Below are 18,419 nucleotides of genomic sequence, written 5' to 3' on the forward strand. Positions count from 1 at the left end.
AGACATAGAAAAAGAAAGGCAGGGACTGGGAGTGTTGCTAGTCAGAAGGCAAGGTAGTTTAGGGACAGCTTGAAAAATAAGATGAGATGCTAGTTTTGTTTGATCTCATTTCTGGCACTATAAACCAGGTTCACTGAAGCAGACAGATGATACCCTAAGGTTAAGCTGGTGTAAATCAGCCTGGCATCTGACCCAGCTTTTTCCTTGGCCAGGATGGCTGAAGCTGCATGCTTATATCCACTTGTCTGAGAGTAAAAAGCCCCATGGACTCAACAGGATTTACTTCTGAATAGGCATATACATCTATGGAAGAGCAAAAACGTTAAAACTAGGACACTTTTTTTTTTAACAACAACAACAACAAAAAGCAAAGCTGCCCATCTCTAACTTGCACATTATTTACACATGGACTTTGTTTTCATTTTATTTTAGTAAAAAATATAAAACATTAATTCTGACAATGCACCGCTGTCTCTAAAATATACAAGACCTTTGCACAAAGAATAAACAGCTGAGTAAAAGTCTGTTTTCACCATGACAACTTAACAGATCGATTCCCTTATTCTCCTTGATGGATTTAATTTTGCCACTTTTTGTATCAAAGAAGCAAATGTAAAGCAGCGACAGAATTAAAGTAGCAGAGGTGAGACGAGACACACATAGATATTGTGTGTGTGTGTGTGTGTGTGTGTCTTCAGAGACAGACAGAAGAGGTGCTGGCACAAATCCCATTAGTTACTAACAGGATTTGTGTGTCTACCTCCCACTTGCTTCTTAGACATTTTACTCTTTGTTGGCAGTTCCAATTTGAGTCAACATGTCATCTCAGCAGATGGTCTTCAAACTTGTTGCTACATATACCCAAATAAACAAAGATCTACCTTTCTTACTATAAAGTCAAATTTACATTTGCTTTTAATGAATAAATCAGTGCTATTGCCCAACTTACAAAATGACCCATCCTAGCCTTGCTGACCAGGAAATGTGCATATGCAGTTGCACACACTGAACTCTTGTGTAATAAAAACTAGGGGAGGGGAGAAAAAATTCTGATAAATGGAAGATCCTTTAATTTAACCTAGCATCAATGTGTTACAGCCCATTTTTGAACCTATTTTCCCCCCAGCATTTTTAGTAACCCTTATATATTTTATTAGTACATTCAGACTACTTACAAATGCAGATCTCTTAGCAGTTATTCAATAAAAGCCTGGCCTATGCTTTTAAAAGAAAAAAAATACCCAGCAGGACAGGCATTCAAAACATTACATAAATTAACTCTTCAGAGTCCAAGATGCAAACAGAGTGATCTCAACAAAAACTTGAGAGCTACTGAATAGCATTCAGATCCTGAAGAAAATTTCCAAGTGATAGTGTATTCTTCCATGGGGTCTCGTATATATTAAGGACTGTGCATTGTGGGTCTCTTTGAGAAGCATCATCAATAGGGAGGGTCCAGAAAATGTAACAAAAGTATTTTTTTCACTTTCAAAAAAGTCCTTTCTTTAAATAAAATACACAAACTATGTAGACTCAAGTCTAATGTGTTGGCCCACAGGTTGGTGGTGCCTCCGGTTCCGTTTCTTCTTCATTTCTTGGATGTGTTTCCACTTTGGTCCACCTTTGTTACGCTGCCGTTTCTTTTCCCGATGCCACATCTGCTCACAATATTCATCCAGACTGAAGCTGGGGCTGCTGAGAAGCTGGATGTAATCCTTATACCTCAGTTGAGACTCAACTTGCAGATCCCGTACCCGGCCTTCTTCATCATCCGTTTTCTGAGAGTTTTCCATCTGTCCATTCTCGATGACATTTAAATTTAATTTCACAACGGTTTGGACAAATGTATGCTCTTGGGCTTTACAATAATATGCTCCTGTGTCCTTTCTCTGCAAGCTGCGGATCAACAGTCCATATTCTGTCTTGATGATTCTTTCATCAGGTTTCAGCTGTTAGGTAAAAACAACAACAAATAATTGTCCAGAAACATCAAAACAAAATAAAATCTCAAGTATCTGCAGCAACTAATACCACAGTCTTCTGATATCACTGTTATAGCCTAAAACAATATTTTAAATCAATTTATTTAAAATCTGTATAATTAAAATGACTAAAAAACTCTGCCTTGCTGCTCAAGCAGCCATTTATTGGCCATCCTTCTGTTCCTGTCCCTTGCAACAGGCATTGAGCACCACAGGAGACTTCCAGTACTGACTGGAAATAGTAGGTACAAGATATATAGGTAAAAAAGAGTACTTAATTTGAAAGAGCTAGTTTCCATACTTTAAGTTCATTATTCTAACAGCATGGTATGGATTATTGTACTCTTGAACCTTTTGAACTGCAATTTGTGTCCAATCAAAGAAAAAAACAGCATTTTCTGCACTACGAATTTTAAGTATTTGAAACACTGAGGTCTAACAAACTTAGCCTTTTAGAGTCTGCTAATAAGACGGAATATATAATACAGGAATTAAGGGGGAAACCACAACCATCTTTTCCAGATTTTGTAATCGATGTGCTGCAGTAAACATTTCCTGATGCTGAAGTCAGCATTTCATTTTCACTCATTTTAACATTCAAGTAATAATTATAGTGGGGAACATGACAAAATTGCCAGCATTGGTTACTAAAAAAGAGGACAATTGAAAAAGAATGGAGAAACAATAAGACCTAATAAAATTAGAGGTGATTACCTTGAACAGACCCATTTAAACTTGTGGTTCTGGTTCAAAGAATTGAGCAGGAAGACTAGAAAAAGCAGCTGGACTTTATCCTTGGAAAGCAGGTTTCATTCACTGCATTATTAACTACTTTTCGGTGTGTGAATGTGTATAATTTCTTCATTTCTTGTCACAAATAATTACTTCACAAAAGGATCTCCTCACCAAAGAATTTGTTGGTGTAGTTGTGTGCTTCAAGGCTCTCCTGACTTTTGGCAACCCTAACGTGATACTATCATGGTGATTTCTTAGAAGGATTCATTCAGAGGCGGTTTGCTATTGACTTCCTCGGAAGTGGAAAGGAAAAAAACATTGTTCTGTGTTATGGATGCTTGTCACTCAAGATATGCATCAGTTTCAAAGAATGAATACTGATACTGGAAGCTAAGCAGGATCAGACCTGGTTAGTATTGGAAGGAAGATTGCCAATGAATACCAGGTGCTGTAGGTTAAATTTCAAAGGAAGGAACTGGTAAAAACACTTCTGAGGATTCCTTACCTTAGAAACCCCTATGAAATTCATGGGATCAACATAAGTTGACAGGTGACTTGAAACACACACACACACACTTTCCCCCCTATAGCTTTGACATGCTGTCATATCTCATACAATGGACCACAACATATGGGGAGAATAATTGTTCCAAAGTAAAGGAGAATGGGTTATTTAACAAGGAAGCCAGACTTATCCAAAGTCATCCAGTGGATCTTCATAGCTGAGCAGAGATTTAAACCCTGGTCTCGCAGAACTCCAGAACTTCCACTTGCTAAGTCAAACCAGGCTAACCCCATGCCTTTTTTTTAAGGCAACCTTTGACATTTGGGAGATAAAGGGCAGTGCATCCCCTGCAGAATATCATACACCATTCCTCCAATATAAATACTGCATATGAATCCTTTCCTGCAACCAGTATCACCTTGTATATTCCTCTCCCTGTTTCCCACCACAATCTCTCAGCTTCAGTCTCAAGAACCTCCCATTCATCCACCTCTCAACCCCAATCCTTTTGCACACCTTCTCCCCACTCCACTATCTCCCAAAACAGTCGTAAGTAAGAAAACCCAGCAAAGTTAAAAATAAAATAAGAATACCCCAGAGGCACAGAGTTGGCCTGCTTTGGAATAGTGAGGGGAGAGGAGGAAGAGAATCAGGCCCTATCCTGCCATGTGGCTCCTGTAATATCAGAACTGAAGTGCAGAGGCCTTTTCACACTTTAATAGTTGCACTATAATAGCAATATTGAGAGCTGATTCATAGGTTTTGCCTCTCAATGAAATGGTGCAGTACAGCAACAAGACATGAGTAGAACAGAGACAATATTATACTGGCCAAAAATGCTTTTATCCTGTTGAAATACTGTTTTCAGCCTCATATGGTGCTTTGTAGCTTCGTGTGGTAAAGTCCTCAGATAAAAAATAATAATTTTGGAAGCAGGTCCAATAAAATGTGATCAACAAAAGAGTGAATAGATATAATAACAGATACAATAAAAATCAAGAACTGTTCCCCCAGAAACCCCCAAATTACAGCACTCCAGAAAAGAACCCAGAACATCCCTTAGCATTTTACTTACAGCTATACTTTTAAAAGATTAAATAATGTTTTATATAAACCATTTCATAAATGCTCCAAGTGTTACCCTGACTCAGTCACCCTACTATCTGATTTGGGTCACTATTTTTGCCTACATCTTACAAATGAAGAAATTAAATGAAGAGATATGACGTGTCAATAACAGGTATTGCAAGTCAGGGGCTGAGCTGATATTTAAGTCATGGCCTTCAAGGCTCACAGCACATTCTCTCAGCTAGTATATTATGCCAGGTCTTTCTATAGGATGTTCTCTTTGAAGAGCAGGTGATGTCAATAGAAACTGGCATACAGAAGGCAGCATCTGTCCTTCTACTGCCACACTCAGGCCTATGTGATGAAAAGCAGTGAGGGGGAAAGAGTCTGTCTGATTAGGTAACACAGAGCATGCATGCTCGAGAAACTCTTCACCATGCTTATTTTACAAATGAACCATTGAAAATGCACAATTCTATTGAAAGCTTTATTTTAAAAAATGAACTGGGGGCAAATGAAGCTGGAAAATTGCCCAAATGACACATGTGCCTTTCTAGCAAACTTCAGAAGGAACAGATTCAGGAGGCATGAAGATGGCTAAATTAAATTTATTCACAGTGAGTAGATTGTACACTGTTTCTTTATGTCAAAAATATGTGGACAATTCCCTTCTCCCTCAACAATATACATATGTACAGTATAAACCCTGGCTAGCTACTATGCCACTGAACCAATTTTTGAGACAGATATGTGCAGCTGTCTGTATGCCACCCTGCTGACCCATCAATTACATTGCAGACCACAAGACAGCTGTTTAAAAAAAGGATCAAGTAACAAGAAAATGGGGCTAATGATCAGTGAGTGCATCAAGATTTTATTTTGTCCTATTTTTCTCTGATAAAATAACTTTTGGGAAAGAGATCCAGATGCCCATGTTTCATAATAAATGGCCATGATGCTGTGTGTGTGTGTGTGTGTGTGTGTGTGTGAGAGAGAGAGAGAGAGAGAGAGAGAGAGATTGGTAGATGCTTAGATCTTTCCAACTGAAATTGGTGGGATATGGAGTGCTTAGCTTTGCTTAAGGACCCTTACATTTTATTGAAAAGGAGCAGAGGTTTTGAAGATAATATGCCTCTTCAGATAGCCTGAACTTGAGCCTTGCAGGGCTCTGTAGGTCTCTGGGTCTCTGTAATACATGCCAAATTGGCATGCTCATCCAACATCACATCCTGAATGGGAATGGTCTTCCCATTTACTCACTTGGCATTCACCAGTAGCATTTTCATCTTAGGTGTTCTGTTGCAAAGACTATCCAGATTGTTTGAGTTGGGAACAGTTTAGGAACAACTAGCATCCTGTTGTTATCCCTTCGATCAAACTATAACTGTCTCCCTTTTCCATCTCTCTCTGCCCTAAGTACATCTTTGCAGGGCCATTTCAAACTAAACAATTACAGCACTGATTCCACTTTAAATGCCACTGGTGTTATCCCATGAAATCCTGAAGTTTGCAGTTAGGCAAGACACTAAAAATATTTCTGCTTGAATTACAAATCCCAGGGTTCTATTTTGCTATGGCAGTTGAAATGGAATTACAGCAATATAATTGCGTATAGTGCTATCAGGGCCCTTAGACAATATACGTATCTCTTTTTTCACAAAGGAAGGAATTTATCTTCTAAGACTGTGTCTGTTGTGACATTTGTGTGCACCACTAAATAACACAAAATGCCTCTCACATCCTCCAGCAAAATTTAGAAGCCATTTCATTTAATAGAATTTAAATCATATTATTCTTTGACTAATATTTATTGAATGGAGTAACAGCTTTAATGGAAAATAGTTAATTGCAAGATCAAGAAGACAGACTGCATTGATATCTTAGCTAATATTTACAATCACTTGAGATGGAGAGTTGAAATTGATCTATGGGGGTAGTTGTGAAGGATCTAGGGATGAATCTGAAAGAGATAAGCCTATAGGCTATTTAGTTTGGGACTTGATACACATTTTATCTATGACTGTAGCACAGACGATAACATTTAGCCATCTGGAAAATAATTAACATAAAAATAGTCTGGATGAATAAGGCTATCAAGCCCAGCATCTTCAATCCTAACAGTGGGCAGCTATTTGGTTTTGAAAAGTCTCCAATAAAGGCACAATGGTTATGGATGTGTACTGATAAACATTTGATATATTGCCTCTGAATATGAAAAATCAATTTAGCTACAATGTTTAATAAATATTTGATAAAACTTACCCCCTCCAAATAAATCTGTGTATTCTTTTACCCTTTAAATCCTTCTACCCATTTTGTGACAATGAACTGCTATTGATGGAATAGTTTGAACAGCCAAGTATCACTTATTTCTCTATTCACTGGATTAACCTAAACTCCAGTGTTCTGAAAGAATATTGGTTTACTTTGTCCCTACTATTCATGGATCCTGCACTTGCTCTTTTCTAAACTAAAAATAGGTAAACACTTGTAATTTTTGGTTAGGCAGATAACATTCCTGTCAAAGCAGAAGCAACAAAGTCTTAAACTGGAGCTAGCCTCTGTATGGGCCAAACATCTTACCAAAGTGTTACCTCTGGTAGCAATGAATTTGCAGTGGTGAGGGATGTGGAGAATGAAAAGAAGCAGGGATGTAGCCAGGATTTTAGGAAGGGGGGGTCCTATAATGGGGCTTGGGCACAGCGGTGCAGCAGCACGCACTATTCATTTTTCTAATGGAAGGGGGGGTCCAGATCCCAAGAACCCCCCCCCCCTTGGCTACGTCCCTGAAAGAAGTGCTTCTTTGGGTTATGCTGATCTCCAGTTTGCCTTCCCCTGCATGATCTCAGGCACTGACATAAAGAGTTGAGTATTTCTATCAATGCCCACCCTTCTGCCTTTGTATGACAGCCCAATTTGCAATAAATATAATTTTAATCCTCACGCATAAGAAATATATTTCTTACTATATGCTGTGCTTGGGTTACAGGTGCAAGGGCACTGGGCCTTCACTACAGATGATCAAGTTGGTATATACTACATGTTGAAGAGAACACCTCTATGACAAAAAAAAAATCTTTGTAAAACATTTGAAATTGATGGTATCTGTCATATTCTGGTCTTAAGGCCTTTAACACATTATGCAGAGGAAAAATTGGGTTTTCTAATAAGTTTACACACAGAAATGAGCCCAAGCCATTCACATATTCCCATGTGTTCCCTTGTATTCATTGCCTTCAGATTTAAATATGTACAGTTTAAAAAGGCCAACACATGGTCTTCAAGCATTGGTTCACTTTTCCTTCTTTCTGATTTTGGATGAAATGATGACAGACTTCACATGCTTCATAATTGTTTCCCTCTTTCCTTTCCTTTTTCTTTGCTAGCCTGCTTGCCCAGAGGCTCAGAACTCATTCTGCCTTCCCTCTTTATCCCCCCCCCCCACTTAGGACTCTGGAGTTTCATAAACACCTGGCATTTCATTACTTGTTACTAGATCTTTAACCTTTCACTTGAATGCTTAATTTATACCAGTTTCTGGAGGGCATATGGAAAAATGTTTTATTAAATTCAGAGAATAGCCCCAAAGTTTGATACACAGGGACAACTGCACAAAGACAGGAAATTATTTGAATAAATTTGGTAGGTTTCGTTGCCTTTGTACATTTAGATTCAAGATTCATGACAGACTACTCTGTATGAGAAGAATACACAGTACAAACTTTGATCTAAACCTGATTAAATCCAAATATTTTGGCTAAACCAAATGCCAATTTAGCATGATGTCAGTTCTAAACATGCTGAGTATAATCTGGAGAAATTAAATCATGATGAAAGGACAATCAATTTTATATGAAAATGCTTTCATAACAGCTTCACATAGAAGGATTTCCAAGACATTTGATACACACACACACACAGAGAGAGAGAGAGAGAGAGAGAGAGAGAGAGACACTCTCACACATCCCCTGGAGACGCCTGCAACTCAAGTTGTCATGCTTATAGGAATCAGTCCAAAAATGTGACAATTCTAAAGGTGGGCCATCTTGTTAATTCCAGATATGTATGAACAGAACCCATAGGGATCATTATACAGAAGCAAGGTCATGCATATGAGTTTGCCTGTGATCCCTTTAAATCTAATGAACTAAAGTGAACTGTACCATACATGTATTCCATATATTTCAATGAGACTTAACTAGTGCTATCATCTCCTGAATTGTACTTTCCTGCTTGATGAACTGATTGTTTTTCATACACACAGGATTGGACCATATTTAGTCAGACTTCAGACCCATTTAAATCAATGGGCAAGTTAGTCATGGCTTAATTTTCAAGTGCCATGGTTTCTAATGGGAGCAAGTCTGAATCTAATATATGGTGCTTGTTGCATTAATTCTGGTCATCATTTGATATTCTCGTGCTTCATATTTGGAAAAAAATGATTTATATTATATACTTCATTTAAATCCAATTACTAGTCCCAGCCACAGCAGACTCACTGAATCAATTGTTGAATGGCAGATTAAGATTTTAATTTTGAAGATTCAGGGGTGGAAAATATGGGCAAAAGTTTTCCAACTTTTGAAGGTGGGGCATTTAGATGATGCACACCTCTAAAGTGGGAAGAAACTGGACTGAAGCTGCACTCTGGGGCTAAAAATCAGAGGAAACAAATCCCAGGATGTTTGGTCTAGCACAGAAAATATGCATCTTTGCACCTGCATAATGCCCCAACATGAGTGTGGGGCTGTGGCAAACTAAAGAAATGAGTGTGACAACTTGAATGGATGTCATTACCATATATACAAACCAGAGAGTCCAACAAGGGGCATGGGGTGATGGGGGCATGTAGAGGGGCCTCCATGATTGTGCTTTGCCAATGTATCACTCGCACATTGATGTACTAATGCTTTGCACCAGTGGAGCATCACATGTGTGACTGTATGGCCAATCAAAGGTGTGGCCATCCAATGGGATGACATCTGGGAGGACATGGGAAGTACTTGGCGGTCACCAGCAGCAGCATGTTTGTGCAACAGTGCACACATACGGCGAGGAGGCAACAAAAACAATTACCATCAGTGTTGCTTACACCTAGCATCTGGCTTTCTTAGGTCCAAAATACACTGAAGAAATAATTCAGTTTGAGACTGCTTTAACTGCCTTTACCCAGTGCTAGAGAATTCTGGGATTTGTAGTTTATTGTGGCACCAGAGCTCTCTCACAGAGAAGGCTCAATGTCTCACAAAACAACAATCCCTAGAATTACCTAATATCCAGCAAGGGCAGTTAAAGCATTCTCAAAAGGGATTATTTCTGCAGTGTGTTTTGGACCATAGGTATACAGGTATTTCCTCTAAAAATTGAAGTTTTTGCAGTTATGAGTCAGACATGTTCACAGATCTACAGTTTATAGATTTTTTTGAAACCTTTCCCCCAAAAAAGCTATCCATGCTGGATGCCACTATTCTAAGTTACTGTTATTTTGTCTAAAATAATATTTCCTTTTCATAATTTTTGAGACTGAGATAAATTTTGGCTTATAAATTAATTTTGCCTTACAGTGAAATAATTGTGTAAGCCTCGAAGACACCAGATCATGTCTAATCATGGTTAGGACCTGGATGAAAGCCTCACAACAAATACCAGGTGCTGTAAGCTACGTTTCAGAGAAGAAACTGACAAACCCACATATTGCTTGCACCTAAGAAAAACCTATGAAATTCATGAGGTCATCATAAGTCAACAGGAGACTTGAAGGCACGCACACATACAGGGAAAGAACCACTTAAATCAAGAGCTTCGTAGAACCATTTCTTAGGTGTAAAGATTTAGGAAAGAAAGCTTAAAGCAACTAAAGTATATTAAGCAAGAGAGGATTTAAAAGTACAGCGGAATCGAGCTAAGTCAATACCACTTGCCCTTTGTGGATGGTGTGTTTAGAAGACGTCCATCATTACATATTGTACCAGTTCTTTCACGTTAAAACATTGCACCTGTCTGTGAAGAGAGACTGGCTTCAAAGCCTGCTTTTCATCATTAATCAACATGTGAAAGAATGCTGAAGGTAGAGGAAAGGGTAAAAGGTGAATGGGGAAGGAGTGTGCTGTGATAAATGCAATGTGGAAGCAGAAAGTGATTAAGCATTTCTGCTGGGAAAAAACAGAGAATTATCTTTTGGAAAATGACATCACTTTTATCTCTTTCATCTCTTAAGCCACCCTGCAAATTATTCTGTTTTGAAACAAGTAGCTATCCTCATCCAATACATCACCCTTTTCTTAATTTTGTGACAGAATTTGTGGCTCCAAAATATAACAATTCTATTCTGTTCAGCAAATATAAGAATTTTGGTTTGAACAATTTTCAATGTCTTCTTCTCTGCAATCCTAAAATTATAGAGACAGAGGGAAAGTTTCATCTGAGGAGGAAGAATACTTATTTGGGAGACAATTAGGCCATATAGACTGGCAAGAAACACTGGCATTGGGGTGGATTGAGGGCATGGCGACTGGCCGTCACCCACCCCAAATTCACCCCATCATGCCACTCACCCAACCAGATGGTGGGCAGTGTTATGACATTTCTGCAGGGCAGCATTTAGGCACACTGAGCCAAAGAAACAGGGAAAAGCCACTGCCGTTGCGGCAAGGGTGGTTTTTTTTCTGGCTCCAAAAGGAGCAGCTTTTTGCCACTTCTTTTGGAGCTGGCAAATCACCAGATCAGGGCTGCAGCCCCGATCCAGTGCTCAAAGGGGTGGCAGCAAGCTGCTCCTTTGGGGCTACCTGTTTAGCCCCAATTTCTTCATTTGCCCTTAACCCCTTTCACAGCTACCTCCCTGAGAGTATCTGAAAGTAATCTCTAGTTTTGCAAATATAACATGTCAAAACATATACCATACATATACACATCGACTAATTCTGTTAGTGCACTATTATTAATGTCTGATTTTTGCATTCCAAGGGATTAGACCTATTTCTTCTCTGTCCCAGAATCCTTCTAATTAAGTGGATGAGTGGGAGAAGCCTTCTGCATATCAAGCCTCCTGTTACTGTCTTGTAATAACCTTGAAATACACCTTAACACTGTGCTCTTTGACATACACATATTTTCACAGTTTAACACTTTATACCGATGACATTCACTGTTAGAGGTATATGTGGAACCAGTTGTTGACTACCATGATTCTGCTGCATCAATTTATCTTTCCTACTGACTCACACAAACGAGAATGGGAGTTGCACCAGCAGGATAAATTCCCTTTGAATTTCTTTTGGTGTTCTCTATATTTTGTCTTGTCATAAATAATAGTGTCATTAAGTGAGCTGTCAAGGAGGAAATGATACTCAGTGGTCTTTTTAGTACTATTTCAACTGCCTAAAGGTGATAATTGTGGTTTGGACAGCTGCATACCATTCATAAAGGTAAAAGGTAAAGGTTTCCCCTTTGACAAGATTGTCTAAACCAACTGTAGGGGGCGATGTTCATCTCCGTTAGTAAGCAGAGGGAGCCATCATTGTCTGATGACAACTCTGGTAGACGTGTGGTCAGCCTGACTGCACAGAACACTATTACCTTCCTACTAAAGTGGTATCTATTTACAGACTTGAATTTTTAAATACTGTATGCTTTTGAACTGCTAGGTTGGCAGAAGCTGCGACTAGGGATGGGAGCTCACTCCATCACACAACACTTGGGCCTTGACCTGCTAATCTTGCAATTGTCAGAGTCAGCATCTTAACCATTGAGCCACCGTGTTAGAAAACAGGCAATAATGTAAAAATACTCATCCAAAAGAGACAACATGGTGTAGTTTAGTTTGAGGGTTGGATGACTCTGGAGAGCAAGGTTTGAATCCTTGCTCAGCTATGAAATTTACTGGCTGACTTAGGGCAAGTCACATTCTCTCAGCTTCAGAGGATGGCAAAAGCAAACCTACACTTAATGAGTCTTGTAAAAAAAATGATAGATTTGCCTTAGGGTTGCTATAGGTCAGAGATGACTCGAAGGCAGACAACAACAAAAACAGCTGGTCTAAAGGTATTACACAGGCCTGAGATGAAAACAAACTTTCTTTCCAGTGTTGTGGTTATTTTTAATGTATTTCTTTGGTTCTGAATTAGAAAAAAAAAAAACAGTAAAAATTTCATACCACACACAGTTCTTTCACAAATTCAATTATTTTTATCTATTCAGCTTTGATTAAATATGGATATTGATGTTCCAGTGCAATTTATTTTCATGCTTTGAATGGATTTTGTGTTTCATATCAGTGGATTAAAATGTTTTGAAAGTCTATTAGAAGATTTTAACCCATTTATTACTCTTTGCAGGATCATTTCATTCAGACACATATTATAGCATAGAAATGTCAAAAGCAAGTTGTGAAAAAACTATATGGGAGGGAGCAAATCTGAGGTCATATTTGGATTTAGGACACTCAATTCTTATAAAACCAGCATACTTTAAAAAAAAAAAAGTTTTTATGATCCTCAGTTTTGCAGACCTGTATTATTGTTCACATCTAGCTATTATTAAACATGTTTCAAATGACAAAAACACTAACTGGAGTCCATTGCCAGAGGAAATGAAACTTCAAATAAATCTGCATCCCACTTGAAAAAGAAGTGCTATCAAGAAATTCCTACTAGAATAAAAAACATGTTGGAACAGGAGTACAAAATTTGCTATTATTCTGCAAATATAGTTACCAGCTGGACCTTAGTGGTTCTGGTCAACTCCAAATTATATGTCACATACACATAAAAATTAGCTGATTCTTGGTGGAGTAGCTGAAAATGTGTGACTCCCTTTCATCTCAGGTACTGTACATGCAGAGGCCAGGAAGGAAAAGCAGGAACTCATGAGCTGTCACTTCAAGTATATGACTTGTTACATCCCCTGGAAACGTACATGGCAGTTTTGCAGTGCTGTAGTCCCAAAAGATTTTGGGCTGGGGCCGGTCTAACACAAGGAGGTCTAATATTTTTTACAGGTTACAAGAGGCTCCTGCTAAAAACTGAGCAAAAACATCTGAGCCTTTTCCGGCCCTGACACCTATCATGTATATAATGTTGCGCAGGGGAATTGAATGAGAAATAAATAAACAGGGGAGTTTGCGATATTGGATATTTAAGCACATTAAAGCTTTATGAACAAATGATGTAATGGGTGTTATTAATATTAATTCATCCCCTCTCTCTTTCATATGCATGCACAGACATAGTTCCTATAACAAGTGACTAACACTCAAAACAAGTGGGGGGCACTTTCATTTGCGTGAGCAATGGTAAAATGAGAGTGCCAAGTAACTGATGTGTGTCTGTCTTTTTTTTTTTTATGCTTCAATCTCCAGAGAGCTGTTCTCCCACTGGTGACAGAATGACCTGGTGACAGGTCCTATAGCCCAGGAGATCCTGTTCCCTCCCCACACCCTGTTCTGACTGGAAGTGAGATTCCAAAACATGACCTTAAAGGTGAAGAACAGGAGACATCCTGCTGGGCCAAGTGCCTGTTAACCTAATCTGGATTTTGCCCTCTCCTTCCCCTCAGGAAACTGCACATTGCATGTCATGATGAACAACACATACCCCTCTATTTCTGGAGTGACACTTAAAGGGTATGCTAAAACATTACAGTGATTACAGCACTCAGCTAAAAGTGTCCAGGGTATAACATGCCACTCACCAGTGATACCATGATCACTCTAAATTAACACTAGCTTTTAAGTTACAAATGAAAAAAAGGTGATATATTCTTTGGAAGAAGATTGAAAAACAGAAAAATAAAAAGGAGAGCGAGTAGATGGAGGAGACAGTTATATGTTTTTAAAAATGGGAAGAAGTATGGTTCACTCAGGTACTGACCAACGACATAGTAAATCACATTTCCAGTGTCTCAGGCTGATCTACACATGGCTGTATTTTCATATTATGAGCAAAGTGTGCAGCTTTGATAAAGAACTGCAGTGTGTATTTACAATACAGTGAATGCTCAGTACATAACAGATACCATAGAAAGGAAGGCCACTGATTCCACAGGGGTTGTTCTCTTGGTCTTCATACTCCATTTTGATATTATGAAACCCCTGCCATTTATGTAAGTTGGGGTAAGTAAACTATAACATTTATTAATTCTATTAACCTCTGCCTTTGACCATGGAATTAGAAATTCTCTAGAGGGGAAGCTGGCCTTAGTAATTGTGACATACCTCTTCCCTGTGCTCTTCTCCGGAGCGCTGGATAAACCACCTAATAGAGGCTTGCTGGGACTTTGGAATACATTCCAGAAATGTTGAATTAAATTCAATGCCAAAAATCACCTTTTCATCAGTGGTTTCATGACTAATGCCTGGAAAGCAAACATGGTACAGAAGATTAACCTTGCCCTGATTTTTTAAGCAATGGGAAAACATAACTGATGCAGAACAGATGCTGCGAGCAGCACAGAAACTGTTAAGGCAAACAAAAGGCACCTCAGGTTTAGTATAGCTCTGTAAGATTTAATCTGATGTAAGCCATTTATATCAACAGTATGATTTATGTCTGAATGGGCACTTCCTTTCCTTTAAACCACTGATAGAATCAGAATTGGATATATATTCTTTCTTACAGGAATTCTTCTCATGCACAGAATGCGGCAAGACACAATTTAGTAACACTGTTGGATACTAAATGTAGGAATGGGTTAACATAGCCAGAAGGACTATTGGAGACTATTTACCATGTACATCCTCTGAATATATGAGCTCTCCCAGCAAAGATGAGATATGTGGAACCCCCTAAACTTTTCAGTAGTGAAACTCTTTTAGCTTTCACAGAATTATCCATATTTCATCCAAGAATAAATCTCCAGGATCATCTAGAGATGGAAAGATTTTTTTTTTTGTACTTCAGGACTTATTGGGTACAAAATGTGCATTTTTTTCATAGAAAATAGCAGTTTAGGCACATAAATTAATACATGTAAACATTACTGTGTCCAAATTTTGAACAATATGTCTCCAACTACTCCATTTTCTGCCCAGGAAACAGCATTTGACTCAGGCATGAATGCTGCATGGAGCAGTGGGGAAGACATATGCATGGGTTGAATAAAACCACTTTTGTAACCTAAATTTTATTTACTAAAACACACTTCAAACTGAGAATTGCAAAAAGGGAAGAACCTTATGCAGGTTAGGCTGAAGCAGCAGTGTAAACCTGACCTGCACCTCAATTGCCCTTGACTGAATTTCCTGAGCCCCAGGAACAATCCAAGGAATCTAGTTGCCACCTGGCCAGCTCAGTCACAGAAAGCTAAACTGAAGGGCTGTCTGCCACAAACTTCTCTACATCACAGTGCACAGTGCAGAACCTCTTTCTCCTGACACCAGCTAAGGCATCCCCTCTCCTCAGGCATGTGAGCTTTGTGGAGAGGAGGCTGTATTCTGCACATAAAATAATATAACAATTCTGGAATGCAACTCAAAATGTAGGCATAATTCAGCTATGAACTTCCAAACCCAGGAAACAGGAGACTTGATACTGGAGAATGCTTTTGGCTCTTCGCTGGAATGTTTAATGTGTGGCTCTTTATTGGAATGTTGAGCGACTAAATTGCTCTTTTTTTACTGAACAAATATAACTGTAAATAAACTGATTAAAAACAAAAAACTACACATCTCTAGTTAGCTCCTTTGAAACAAAAGCCAAGTCAGATTAGTCCTTTGCTCCTGGAATATTCCAACACTTGGAGTAGTGGGGCTGGCATTAGCAATTAACAAATTCAAATCAATTAATCAATTAGTTTTCATCCAGTTAGCTGTTGACCTATGACAATCTTATGAATTTCACAGGGTTTCATAGGGTTTGTTTGCCCAAAGCAAAAATCATTTTTGTTGTTCTTGTTGAGCTGTGCAAAACTACTCCTCACTTTTTGCTAGGCCATCAGTGTAAGGGAATTCAAATGTTTAGATCACAGATAATAAAATCAGTTGGGGGATGGGGAGGTAGGTCCTCTGCATCAAGATGGATATTGTGTATTCTGCACTGGATGCCACAAAAAGTTTCACAAGTCCCAGGAAACCCAATTCTGAAGTTCTTTTGCTCAGAATCAATGAGATAAAGGAAGTGAATAGAAGGTTAAGCAAATGGGGTTATAGGAAGAGAAAAAAAGGGACAACAATGGAATTTTGGTGGTCTGAGTGAAATACAGTGCACCCATTCTGGACTTCCCTGGATAAAGCAAATACCACCTATGCTCGAGCACCATTTAAATGAATGGGGCTCGTGCACATGGTGCCACGGTGGCGTGGTAGTGCACGCACACCATAGGCACGCGCCCCATTTGTCCCTATGGGACGCACCACCCCTTCTCTCCATGCGGCTTTCAGCGTATGCTGCGGGCACACTGTATGTTGTTTTCTAAATTTGATGCTGCTGTTCCATTTCCCCCAAACATGGTCCTGGGGAAGGGAAAAGAAGCAAAACAATGGGTGAAATGCTTCACTTTTATTCAAGCTGGTGGAAGACATAGTGTGGGGGGAGAAATGTAGCAGACTCTATTGCGTTTATGTAGTAATGCAAAGTAAATTTAAACACTAATTTACAATTAACCTAACTGTTAAAAATATTCCAACATACTGTAAATGCAACTGAATCATGTTTAGAGGATTAACAATTAGCTTAATGACTCATCCCTTCTCCCTTAACTTTTCTATCTCTGAATGGGGCAGGTATCACAAAGTATTTTTATGTGCCTTCCACCTATTCAACTACAGTTGTATCTACTTATCTTCAGAATGGTGCCTCCAGACCATTCTGTGATCTAAGATAAAGTTGGGAAAAATCACAGAATCCATGAAGAATTGTGAACTGGCCTTATAGCATGCAGTTTGGAATATATTCACACAGCTCACAATTCAGGAATGCAGTTCTTAGTTTAGAACTACATAGTGATTTATTCTACATGAGTGATGGGACTGTAACAGGACAAAGACAACCTGTTCTTTGCCAAAAGCTGTCTTTTAATTCTTGTTCTTTTCCTAAGGTCACTCATGGCCCCACCACCACCAAAGTAGGAGTGCAGAAATCTTTAGTCTTTGCTAACTCTGTCTGTGCTTTACTCCATTAAATTGTGCTTTATTTTACTGTACAAGAGGGTTGTATGAAAATAACTGAAGACCAAGTGAAAGCAGATTGAAGCAAATATTAAAACAAATGTAAAAACTATTGTTTTGCTTTTGTGGTTTCTTTCTCCTCCTATAAGAAATGAAAGCAAAATATCCTGAGTTGAACATTTTAAATTTTATGTTATGTTGTCAGAGAATTTCAGCTTAACCACAAGACTGAATATAAATAATACATATTGTAAGAAAACTGTATCAGTTGCCAGGGGAATGAGCCAGACGGTTTGGCAAGCTCATGGACAGCTATGTTTGTGAGAAACAGTAGTCTGTTGTTAAGAAGGGGATTGTTTAATTAGCAGAGAAGAATTAGAAGAACTGGATAGCATGATAGCTGGAACGAAGATTTTGGATCTTCTGCTATGTGGAAATAGGCCAAGGAAATGTTTAAAAAAGTGCTTCCTGATTTTTCCTCCAGGGAGTTCTGCTTATTTGGCCACGTTTTGTCTAAGCAGACCTCCTGCCTAGGTCTGGATAGTTCTGCCCCTCTTTGCACACAGCAATAGTACTTAGAGAGATATAATTCCTTTTCCTATGTATTTCTTTCAGAGTTATTCTTTCTTTGTGTCTCTTGAATGGCAGTAGGTAGTCCAATTAGTTAATAGATAAACAAGGTAATCAGTAAGAATTGTAATCCTACCAACCATATTTAATGTTGGATTCTTAGTCACAGAGTATATACTGCACAGACTGTAGACCTTGGTTAGCTATTTCTACTCTTGATTGTGACTTTTAAAATAATAATAATAATAATAATAATAATAATATTGTGTCATATGCCTATAAGGCTATTTTGTACATTTGGGTTGCCTTCTAAGTCATATTATTTCACGAGCAAACACACACTCTAACATCATCAACAACACTTTTGCCTTGGTCTTACATGTAAGTAAACTAATCTTAAGAAGCAGCTGTGACTTTACAGTCTATCAGTGCTTGAAATCTGTGGCACAATTTGAAG

At 38.6% G+C, this 18,419-nt stretch overlaps 1 protein-coding gene across 1 annotated transcript in view; it reads right to left on the reverse strand.

Moving 5' to 3' along the window:
- Positions 1-406: 406 nt before the first annotated feature.
- Positions 407-18,419, reverse strand: part of SEMA3D (semaphorin 3D) — a 175,921-nt gene continuing 157,908 nt past the window's right edge. Inside the window, 2 exon segments of the mRNA XM_042469528.1 lie at positions 407-1,949; positions 14,504-14,643. Coding sequence (XP_042325462.1) covers positions 1,524-1,949; positions 14,504-14,643 — 566 coding nt within the window. The 3' untranslated portion in view covers positions 407-1,523.

This window comes from Sceloporus undulatus, chromosome 5 (genome assembly GCF_019175285.1).
Source record: "Sceloporus undulatus isolate JIND9_A2432 ecotype Alabama chromosome 5, SceUnd_v1.1, whole genome shotgun sequence".
In the NCBI taxonomy this organism is placed as follows: Eukaryota; Metazoa; Chordata; class Lepidosauria; order Squamata; family Phrynosomatidae; genus Sceloporus; species Sceloporus undulatus.